The sequence below is a fragment of the Octopus sinensis genome, unplaced genomic scaffold (genome assembly GCF_006345805.1).
Source record: "Octopus sinensis unplaced genomic scaffold, ASM634580v1 Contig10780, whole genome shotgun sequence".
NCBI classification, from domain to species: Eukaryota; Metazoa; Mollusca; class Cephalopoda; order Octopoda; family Octopodidae; genus Octopus; species Octopus sinensis.
In genome coordinates, this window is record NW_021832221.1 from 296,358 (window position 1) to 308,410 (window position 12,053).

The 12,053-nt window shown below is 35.6% G+C and overlaps 1 protein-coding gene across 1 annotated transcript; it reads left to right on the forward strand.

The window, feature by feature from the left end:
• The first annotated feature begins 2,768 nt into the window (after positions 1-2,768).
• LOC115228512 lies at positions 2,769-5,241 on the forward strand. The gene is made up of 4 exons (XM_029799085.1): positions 2,769-2,906; positions 4,106-4,311; positions 4,498-4,660; positions 4,983-5,241. Exons 1-4 carry the CDS (start codon positions 2,769-2,771, stop codon positions 5,055-5,057), a joined length of 582 nt encoding a protein of 193 aa, XP_029654945.1. The 3' UTR covers positions 5,058-5,241.
• The last annotated feature ends 6,812 nt before the right edge of the window (positions 5,242-12,053 follow it).

The following is a 12,053-nucleotide window of genomic DNA, read 5'->3' on the forward strand; positions in this document are numbered from 1 at the left end:
AAAAAGGAGTCTTCTCTTAAACTTCGTTCATTTAATGAAGTAAAACAACTAAAAGAACAAGTAATGACAAATTAATGTATAAAGATTTATGGTGTGGAAAATAGATCGGTTACATTCTGTTCTCTTCCCAGTAGAAACAACACTCCAAGTTCAGGTGAAGTTACAAATATAATGAAACAGGATATGCAAGTCTGCGTTCAGTGTTGAAGCAGCCACAAAGCACTTTTCATGGATCGAACGCATACTCTTTGAGAAGAGTGCAGAGTGCCAGATACGACTCGAGGAATAAGACTTTAAAGAAGATTGAATAATGCAAAATTTAGAGTTCAATATTATACTTAAAAATAATAAAATAACAGTAAATAAATAATTGGATATTTTAATTTACCGAGATTTGGGATTACATGGTTTGGGATATTTTATTTTCTCACTTTTTTCTCATTCTCACCTTAATCCCTAAACATCGACAGGCAAAGTTCTTTGACAAGAGAATCAGGTCATATCGTTTGTTATCTATTTAATACAGATGGGATTATTTAGACTGTTGTTTGCTAGAATCTTAGTTTATCAGAATTTTATGTTCAAATATTCGAATATGTGGATTAATAATAATCAAACTAATTCTTCAACTTCTTCCTCAAATAATTTCCTATTCATCGAGATTTTGTCGGACACATGATGGAAAGTGTGGACTTTTTACCAAAAATTTTTATTTATCTTTGTCAAAAAATTTTATTTGTATTAATTTAAATTCGCATGTTTTAGGTTTTACATCGTTTGTGTTGGTGTGTGTTAAACTAGTTATCGTGATATAAAATTGCAACTTTTTATTATAATTTTGCTACATCATGATTATCTGTATTAAGAGGAACATGGGATACTGTTCTATCGATTTGCAGAAACAATTTTATTTGATATCAGTAGACCTATCCGATTTAGTCCTGTCTAACAACAGAGATCTCATAAACTAATTTATCCACTCCTCCCAGCAATTCGCAATTTCGAGAACCCATGATAAAGGCAATCCTGTGACGTTTTCTGTCCTTGAAAGTCACCGAATCCTCGATCTGGCGGGACCCTTTTTTAGTAATATTTTTCAGCATAATGGTTTTCTTCAATAAATTAGACCGCCGACATATTTAAAGAACGATTGTATCCACATGTTCTCTTATTTTGAACGTTCATGGATTCTCAGTAAACTCTTTCAACATCAAAGTTTGAAAACATCCATTTTTAGTCGATCTGCATTTTTCAGTATTCATATTTCAGCGAAGTTAATAAACTGGATTTGTGGGACCGATCGGTCTCCCCCGCTTTTTACTTGCTGCTGGTTTCCTAAAAGATAGCGAAAGAGGGGATTAACTAATTGGATAAATGATAAAAAGATTGGAAAAGAAGATAATAATTGATAAAGATTGAATAAGAATGATTATAATATCCACAAGAATCAATCGCGAAAGTGCTATGTTGTTGTTGACAACCAATATAAAAGAACATGGACGGCAATACATTGATTATAAACTTATATTAAATGTACTGTTTCGTCAATGAACTTAACCAGTAACAAGATTGACAGTGAATACATCCCTATTTATATGAACGAACTTCACTCACTGCACCAAGTTGAGATAAATCGGCTACATCTTGTTTTAGATGGCGAGAGATGGAACTGGTGAAGAAATCACAAAATTGTTGGGAATCATGTTTAAAAAATTCTCTCATTCGAAATTCATTAAAAAAATAAATAAATTAGACGACAGCGGGCAGAGTCCTCTGCACTGCGCAGTCCGATCAAATAACGTTGAGGCAATCGATGTGCTCCTTCTTCACGGGGCTGGTTATATTTTTATTTTGAATAAAGATGTAAATTGCCGGGGAGAGGACGATGTAACTCCGCTAATGACGGGAGCCAGATCCAGAAATGAATTCAAATCTGCCGAAGTGCTATTTTGTCATTTAAACTACATTTAGGAAGAGAAGAATGACGAAGAATTGACTTTTAACAGACTCAAAGAAAACAACGCAGACCTAAATCAGACAGACATCTACGGACAAGGAGCTATTCACTACGCAGTGATGAGAAACAACGTAAATATGCTTCGACTACTTCTCCAATGCGATCAAATCATCATCGAAGTTCGAGTCATTAAAAATACAAAAATAGTTAAAAGACAAACAAGGAATGAGTCCGGCTCATTTTGCTGCTGCATATGGCCATTTTGACGTTATGGAGATGCTGATTGAGAAGGAGATTAGTCTTCTTTCTTTTGATATTTTCTGTCAAACTCCTCTCCATCTGGCAGCCAGTGCTCAGGATGCACGAATCTGCAAGCTTGTTCTTGAAACTCTGAAGAAAAAACACCCACAAGATTTTGATTCTGTAAAGAATCATATATTCAAAGTCTCAGATTGTAAATATGAAGGACTCTGAAAGTAAGGCTCCTCTTCACATTGCAATCGAAAAAGAAAACTTCTCAGTGGCTAAATTACTGATTTCAAACGGGGCCGACTGTACAAAAACTTCCTACCAAGATAACTTTCCCATTCATTTGGCCGCAAAAGGGAACTCAGTGGAAATCATCAATCTCCTAGTTTCTGCCAAAGCACACGTAAACTGTGTAAATGCCCGTGGTGAGACTCCTCTCCATGTCTCCGCGGCATTTGACAAACCAGAAAACATTGAACTTTTGATAAAATAGTCAACAAATTATTTATTTCTTAGTAAAGCCAACCTGGAAGCACGGGAAATTGACAGGTTCACTCCAATGATGATTGCTGCGTCATTTGGAAATACAGACTCAGTCCAAATTCTTCTGAAGCATGGTTCAAGGATTGCCAGTATTGACAAGAACGACAGAAATTCTATTTTTCTTGCAGCTCAGGAGAACCAATCTGTCACTCTCACGGTATGACCTCAGAACTTAAATTAGGTGTTGCTCGACAGTTGTTCGATGGCTTCAAAGAACTCTTTGGTGAATGTGACCGACCGTTTTGGAGACACGGCTCTTCATAAAGCTAGTGAGAAGGGATATTTCAAGATTGTTGAGGTGTCAAAAGTCGTGTTTAGTCATCTACAGATTCTGATAAACCACGGATCCAACTGTACTCTCAAAAATGACAGTGAGCAGACAGGCATGCATTTCGGAGCTCAAAATGGATTTTTAAAGTATTTTGTCAAACGGAAACAACAGAGTTGTCAAAATCCTTGCAAAACATGACAACTCGTTGATCCACGGCGAAGACGAAAACTCCAATACCCCCCTCCACTTGGCTGCCTTAAACGGACACAAGGAAGTTGTAAAATTTCTCATTGAGAATAACGCAGACATGAAGCCAGGTTGGTTATTTGCATAAACACAGAAACCAATTTTTATGGACACCTCTCGACTGTGCGGCAACAAATGGCAATGTCAAAGTATGTCGAATATTGCTTAATGACGACGCCCCAATCGATGCAAAGGATCGTGCAAATGTTGCATTTATTTATATTTGATAAGACAACTCCACTTCATTTGGCATCCGCTTCAGGACACTGTGACGTGGTGAGTCTTCTCATCGACGAAGGTGCTGATGTGACCATAAGAGATTCAAATGGATTCAATTCTCTGGACAGAGCTATTTCTACCAATCATCAGTCTCTTTGCAATTCTCATGTTTTAGAGAAGTTGCTCAAACAATTTTGAGTTCATGTAAATGGAGAGAAGCACTCAGAAATCAATATTTTTGCGACAATCGCAAGCAAATTATAACTCCAATGAGAGAACTCATCCAGAAAATGCCCGGTTTGTGTCGTGACCAATCATTTGCAGATGTGGCATACATGGTCATGTCCTCAGCAATCACAAATAACAATAAATCAAACATCGATCCTTCGTTTTCTATTACATACAACTACGAGTTTTTGGACGATATGTTTGCAGATTGGACAGATATGAACTCGGAAGTACTCAGCGTCGAAGGTTGTCGTCCCCAAAATGATTTTGGTTAGGAAATAAGGAAACTATAACAAGATATAGCATCACTCCTCAGAGAAAAGACAAAATAGTCCATACACTGGAATGGATGGTTTTATTCTAACGTGAGTGTTAAGGTCAAATATAAAAAGAAAGAGCTCCTGGGACATCCCCTGGCTATGGAATTGATCCATTCAAAGTGGGTTAACTATGGACAGTATTTCTTTTATATAAACATGCTATTCTCTCTGATATTCACAGTGGCACTCACCACTTATTTGTATCTGTCAAATTCACCAAAGTTTGTATTTATTGACAAATTAATTCAGTCTTCAAAATTCAAGTATTCCAGGATGTCGTTCGGCCTATTTGTCTCCAAATTATCTTGTCATTGCTGACGTTTGCAAATATATTGCATTTGTCACTTCTGGATGCCTGTTTTTGAGGGAAATTGCTCAGTTGATCAGAGCTCCGCTTAAATACATTTCTTTCACGAATATTATGGACGTTTGTTCATTCACATTCTGTATCTTTGCTCTTCTAGATTTCACGAACTGCAACAGAGAAACTGGAATTCGAACTGTAACTGTATGATCTCACTCCTAGAGCTGGCAATGGCAACTGGCAGTGGTTTCGGTTTTTCTTGGATGCATGAATACGATTTTAATTATGCAGAAATTTGCCTTATTCGGGATTTATGTGGTCATGTTTTTCAATATCCTTAAAACTTTCTTGAAACTTTCGATAGTATTGGTTCTGTTCATTGCCTCTTTCGGAATACTTTTTTATTTACTACTCAAAAATCAGGTAGTCTTTAATTCAGCATTCTGAGGCACCGTTTGATGGATCGATCGTATTTCTAAAAACGTTGGTGATGATGATTGGAGAGATTGACTATCAGACAATATTTAATTCAAATGAGACGATTCCTTATCCATTTGTGACATATCCGCTCTTCATTTTATTCATAATTTTTATGATAATAATTGCAATGAACTTGCTGGTCAGGAAATAATTCATCAAATATAGGTCGGTTTGGCAGTCGACGATATCAAGGGAGTTCAGGAAGAGGCGGTGCTACAAAAAATTGCAAAACAGGCATGACTTGTGTTTTAATTATCAGGTCGAACTTTTGATGGAAGCTGAACGATTTCTGGGAAAAAATATTATTAGAAAATTCGCAGATAATAAAAGAACTTTTTATCCAAATCAGCGAAAAAAATATATGGGATTGTTTTACTACTTTGACGAACCAGTCAAATACAACTCAGAAGAATCGTCGAAAGAGAATAATGTTTGTTTATTATAATAACAAATAGCAAACAATAAATAGCATCATCGACGAACAAGAAAAAATGAAGACCAGTTTTAAAATTATTAAGAAAGGGATTGTCGGGATTAGAAAAGATCAGGAAAGAATGAAAAAATTGTTGACTAAATTGGTCGGTGAAGATGAAACTGATTACGACAGTGATATTTGATATTCTAAATTTATCTAATAAAATTAAAAAGCTTTAACCTATTTAAATTTGAGAAATATACGGTAGTCGCAGATAATCAGGAAAATGACCAATTACCCAACAACATCGCTTCAGAAGTGATTCTTCTGAAGATTCACCTAAAGAAATCTTGTTACGACTGCTACTTCATTTAAATGAGTAGGGTCGGGTGCCAACTCGAATTCTATACGATTCAACAATTTCATCAAATCATCCATCGGTAGTAGTGTCTACATCTAGCAAGGACGTAGTCACTGCAGGTTTTAGACCTGCGATTACTCGTGAACACATAATAATTTTAAACCTCGATTAAGACTTAGATCAGATAAAACTCAATATTTCATCGCTGAATAATTGAATGATAAATATGGGTTTATTAGATCAATTTAGTCATCAAAAAAAAAGAACAGTCCAAGGAATTTGCGTGTAGGGCGCATTGAATTGAAAACCACGAATGTATCAACCTCGGTTTAGCCCCAGAAGATTTTTCGGATATTTTTTCAACTAAAAGCTCATTTCGAAGGTGGCGTATTTAATCTCCCACTTTCGCCAGTTTAGGGCAATCCTACGAAGTAATATCAACTTCGAAAAGAAATGAAAGAGAGAAATTGTCAATAAAACGGAATGAAATATCCGAAAAATAAAATGTTCGGAGACCTTCGAGCTCATTAATCAAAAAATAAATTATATAACTCGATCATAAACAGTGCCATTCATAGCATTGCCTTGCATCGTCCACCGAACATTTCTCTCTAAAAGCCCCAAATCAAGATCATTCGCTGCATCTTTATTAAGAGCATCCTTGGAGGACATTTCATCAAACAACAAACAAAGAGAATAAACCACCGATCCTAAATCAATGGTCGGAATCCAATTGTCCCTAAAAATATTCCAATATTTACCCACCGCAGAAAACTGAGGCAAACAGCCCCAGAAGGGTCGATGTTTGGATGATAAATCACATTGCAGCAAACTATCGAAGGAGCACGAAAGGGGTATTCATCGGGGAACGTGAATTTAAAATTAAATTGCCCTCCTTTGTAGAACCCCTAAAGTAACTACCAATAATTATACGGATTGAGGAGATATTTTAATATAGAAATATTCATTTTTTGATGGATGGGGGAAAGTGAGAGAGCAGTGAGAAGGGATTTTAAGATTTTCGATATCATAATTTATTCGATTTAAGCATCTGAGATTTGGTTTTATAGATTCATTTTCGAATTCGGTATAAAGACGAAACATCCACCAAAGTCTAACAAAAATAACTTTATTATTATTTTAATTCAGCTAGATAAAAAAAACTATATTTTTTAATTAATGTGGAAAAATGCTCGGATTATTTATCCAGAATGGGTCATAATGAGTTGAATGGGGCATGATATTTTTTGGTCAATTTCAAGTAGCAAAATGGTCGGGAAAAAAATCATATTCCTAATCTTAGCAATTATGTGTCAAATAACATGTTTAAGGTACTATAAGCTGCCAATGTTAGTATATTCCAAATCTTGTCTTCCAGTCATGACAAGGAGATCAAATTTAATGAACTAATTGAAAACCGATTCATTTATGAGAAGACATAAAAAATAAAATAGTTTATGGCTTTAGAGAAATGGGATTTGTGTCATTTTTCTTATATTTGGAGAATATGCAATATTTGACCATTACAAACACAGCCATAACTGCCAAGAAGAGTGATATAGAAATAGCAGTAATATACATATGCTCTACTTGGTTATTTAAATATATACTTTTCTTGTTTTTTGGTTTTTTACTCGTCTCCCAGGTTATTTCGCGACTAGCAATCCCGAGTTCATTAACGCAATAGCACGTTATTCGAAACACCCGTGATCCTTCTTTCTCTATAAAGAGTGTTGAATTGGTGCCTTAAAAATTATCGAAAGGCAAACTTTGCTCTTTCTTCCTGTTAAAAAGCCAGACATACTTGCATTTTGAAGTGGAAGTACAATATAACGTAAAGTGAGTATCATTTTCTTTAAGAATGAGTCGAGTAATAATTGGGGTTGCTGGATTATAGAGAAAATAAAATAACCGTAGTTTATAATCGAAAATGAAATTGAACGATTCAAGTATCGACAAGAATATACTCCTGGTTTTTTTGGATTAGTTTGTCGTCCAAATTGATCAAAGTACGTCGCATTTTTGAATTCCCTAGAATATAACCGGGATTTCCAAACCTGTCATAAAAAATACATTTAATATTCAAGTTAGGCTTATTGTTGATAGTATAGAAGACATGGTTGTCCTGAGGATAAGTGAAGCCCTTTGCCACTGATGCTGCCTTATCGATCTCAAGAATGACTTACCACAATGTATTTCTACGGGACGGTTATTTTTGGAGAGTATTAGATAGGTTTTTTTAATTAATTGGGTTCTGTAAAAGAACGCACATTGAGCCATCATTATTAGCTCTGGAGTGGCATTTCCAATAAATATTTTATCTGGAGTAAAGCACAATCCTATACCCCTCAATACAATTAAATTTCCCTCGTAGTTCGTGTATTTGATCGTGATCTGACCATCGACAAGTCCTTCTGGAAACGAGGGAGCATATGAAGCACAGTCCAACATTATCCCGCCAGTGCCGCAATTAAGATTGACAATTTGATTAGCTAGGTCAGTTTCTATACAAAATTAACAAAACAAAAGTTACCAGGGAGCCAGGCAACCTGGAAATAAATAGATTGTCCTGTGCTCGAATAATAGCACTGATAATTCCAATGAGAAATGTTTGCAGAAATCAGTTTTAGAAATGACCCATCAGATTCCGTGGAATACAGGGCAGGAGGCCAAGTATTAGTGAGCAGAAAGGGTCTAAATCTATTAAAATGTCTTCTTTACTTTTGTTGATTAAATTTGCAGTTCAATTCGAATTTAGTTTTGGGATAGTAGATATCCGCTGATTTTTGAGCTATCAATGTGACAGAATCTATCACGTGCAGGAAAAGGATCATCCAGTTAAATTGTTGAGACATACTTAACTGCTTTCTACGTAGATTTTGGATTAAATAGAAAAAATAAAGAAAACATCGCAACAAATCAATTTGCCGGTGAGTTATTATAAACTTGATCATATATTATGAGTTTTGTTTTATAGATAAGATATCTGATTATTCGCAAAGGATATCTGTCAAAATAGAGTACAGGGCATTTACTAATACTTAATTCCACTTGAATGGGAGCATACAGTGGAGAGATTAAATCCATTCAATTTTATTAATCAACCAGTAAAGTAAAAATCAATATGTCACTTTCATCAGCTAGAACGACTATTACATGTTAGCATCTTTAATTCATTATAATCATTTAGTTAGTTTGGAAAAATTTAATAGAAACAAATATCAGAAATAATAAAATGTGCTTGGCTGAATTTGTTTAGTCCAATATTCTGACAATAAAATTTATCAGTAGCTTTAATCAATTACAAAATGTATTGATTAGCACTAGATTATTAGTACTAATTGAGTATTTAAAATATTTAAGACAACTCAGAGATTACTAGTCCTCTGTAAATTAGATTACTTACAATATTTTACTAACAATTGAAGAGATCGAAACAATTAATCAAACGTGTATACATAAAAAATGGTTTAACTGATCTCATCGACAGGAAATTAGTCTCCAAACTTTAATGACAAACTACAACCAAATTGGCATGTTTTAGTGGTTGCATAACCCGAGTCACACATCAAGTTATGAAACCAGCGCCTTCCTAGGTTGCCCACAAAAAACCTCAAGCGGGTGAATATCACCTTTTTTGCGAATAAGAAAAAAACCGGGACAGCTAAAAGGTCCAGCAGTTGAATGGTCATCAACACAGCGGAGGTTCCAACGAGAAGAGATCGAGTGGTCCATTTTGTAGTGGTTTAGTGAATGATGATGGCCGGAGTGAAAACGAGGAAGAAGCATTTCGAGGGGTGAACATGTGGTGGTAGTTTACAGAGTAGACGTCAACTTGTCGAGGTGGAAATGTGATCATGAATTCTTTTCATTGAATGTGAACATTGGTTCAGACCATTAATTTTAGCAGGGAGTATTGTTTTGCAGGCGTAAGTGGACGACCACTCTCATTTATCACATTTTGAGCAATGCGAAAATGGTAGAATTCACGCAAACAGGAATTGTGCTCCTCTCATTTTAAATGCTTTTCTATTGGGTAGATAGTCAATAGGTGTTGATTTAACGGGTTTTTTATTGATGACAAGAGTACCAAGGAAAGGTCCGATTCTACGCACGGTTAAAACACACGACGGCCCTGTTAAACATTCATAGCTAACTCTTGAGGCACGAGGCCGTTTGGTAAAATAAATGTATAAACAAAAAATATACAAGGCATATTTAAATGCAGTAAAGATATATGAAAATATTTCAATAAACTATAAATTTTAATCAGAGATGGAAAAATGAGCGTCTTCTTGTTTTGTTACAAAACGAGCACCAAAAGAGAGAATCGACCCGATTATAGATTCGATTGACGTCAACATAGCTTCAGTGCAACGACTGGGCGTGCAACATTCAAATTTTCGAAAAAATTGACTCATTGGAAAAAACTCTACAAAAATTTCGGAGACGGACGGAAAATGATTTCCAACATATTTAATATCCTGCATATACAATACCAGATAGCTAACTTTACTACATTTTGTCTCAATTTCTCTTCGAAACTTGAAAAAATCAAAATCGGATACCGAAATTGACCTTCCTATCAGTCGCCTTGACCGTTCACAAGAGTCAGTTCTGAATTTCACAAGATTTGCGAATGGGAGAAAGTCAACAGGAGGCGTAGGGTCAGGTTTGGTTGGTTTGGAATGTACAGTCATTCTATGTTGAATTAGACGTGGACAAACATTTCAGTGTGACAGGACTCCCTGACGTGTTGGACAAGCTCGGGGAAGTGATAATCATCATTTCTATAATTATAGCGGACAGTGAAGTGGTGGTCCGAATCACTCACATTCCCGATCAGACGGGAGGTGAATGACATGTCTTTGGGGAGGGGACTGTCGTAGGGAGACCCCTCGCGACGAATTCGCAAGACAGCCCAATTCCCGTCCTCAGGAAGAACTCGAAAAAAACTAAGAATTGGTGGAAATTAGGCGGACCGGTAAAAGACAGGGGAAAGTCTGAGAGATGAGATAATACAGCGAATGATTCTGCTGTACTGGAAGAAAATATGTTCGTGTGATGACAGGCCTGGCGACCTTGATTGTTTTTGGAAACAAAAAATCCACTGTTCTAAAAGAACGGGGGATTCTTTTCCACATCGGGCCAATATTTCAATATAGAGAGAATAACTGTCGTTGATTTGAATGTTCACCATTTGGTCGACCACGGCTGTCAGGATGTCTTTAAGATAACTCAGCATTCGCGGACAAAGTGGAATATTAAGTCCAAACTGAGAATTGATTACGTATTCAAAACCCAAATATGACAATCTCCACTTTCCCTTGTCATCTTTGGTTCCTTGAACTTGCCAGTCCTTGTCCTGGAGCACGATATTGTTTGGATAGAATATATTAAGAGGTATTTTATGTATTGTTTTATGTTTAGTTCATTTGAGCAAAATGAAGACCGTCTCCCTTCCGAACTGCTTCCTGGACTTGCTTCGAATGACATCTTAATTAGGATTGACCGTGTACAATTTTATAATTCAATTATTGCATCATATCATCCTAAATATTGAATAAATTATAATCTAATGAATAAATAAATTACAACTTAACTAAACTCGTTTTAATTGTATTTTTTATAATATTTTACACAGCTGGGCCATCAATAATGCTCTTTAACAAATACCACCGATCTACCAAATCGAAATGAATCCGATTGTATTCTAAGTAGAGTACTCTACTTTGCATAAACTCCTTTCATCAATCAACGAACGTTGAAATGGAACAAATCGAAAGATTTTTACACAAGTACTACTTTTAATAGTTCGGAAATGTATTCTAAAATGGTATTTGTTATCACGATTTGATATCATATTATAAACTTTTTGGAACAAAAATTATCTGTTAATATCTTTTAATGCTCACTCATTAATATTTTAATTACCAATTTGTTCCACCACACAACCGGGTATGACCAAATAGGCGATAAATACACACAGATTATTTCCACGAATAAAGAAAAATTGTAATTATCTCACAAACAGTCGGGTAGTGGCTTTATCTATTTAAATGAGCAATTTATTACAAACATGCACATCACCTTATGGAGTGAATCAAATGTCATCCTGCTGCCATCCTTGCCGTAGGAAAACACGTGACGCAAACCTAAGGACATCAAAGGCTATGTATCACCTAAGTACAACCTACTAGAATAGCTTGACGTCTCGTAGTTGTAATTTGCTAATAAACCACATTAAAGGTATGCCTATATGTAAAAAATAATACAACCAATTGCCTTCTGGAAACATCGTCCGGAAAATTGCTGTGAAAATAGCATCCAATGATGCAATCAACGCAATTTGGAATATTTTTTAAAACTTGGAGTGCGTGGCCGGATGCATGCGTAATCCTCAACAACAGCCTGTCAAAAAAGGATCTGCAAACTCATTTACGTTAATAAAAGAAACCAT

Excerpts from the sequence above, each read along its gene's own strand:
- LOC115228512 (XM_029799085.1), top strand. The coding sequence starts at position 2,769 with ATGATTGCTGCGTCATTTGGAAATACAGACTCAGTCCAAATTCTTCTG. Across the intron at positions 2,907-4,105 it reads ACCAATCTGTCACTCTCACG|AAAGAGCTCCTGGGACATCC; the intron begins GTATGACCTCAG and ends AAATATAAAAAG. Across the intron at positions 4,661-4,982 it reads TTCGGGATTTATGTGGTCAT|GTCGGTTTGGCAGTCGACGA; the intron begins GTTTTTCAATAT and ends CATCAAATATAG.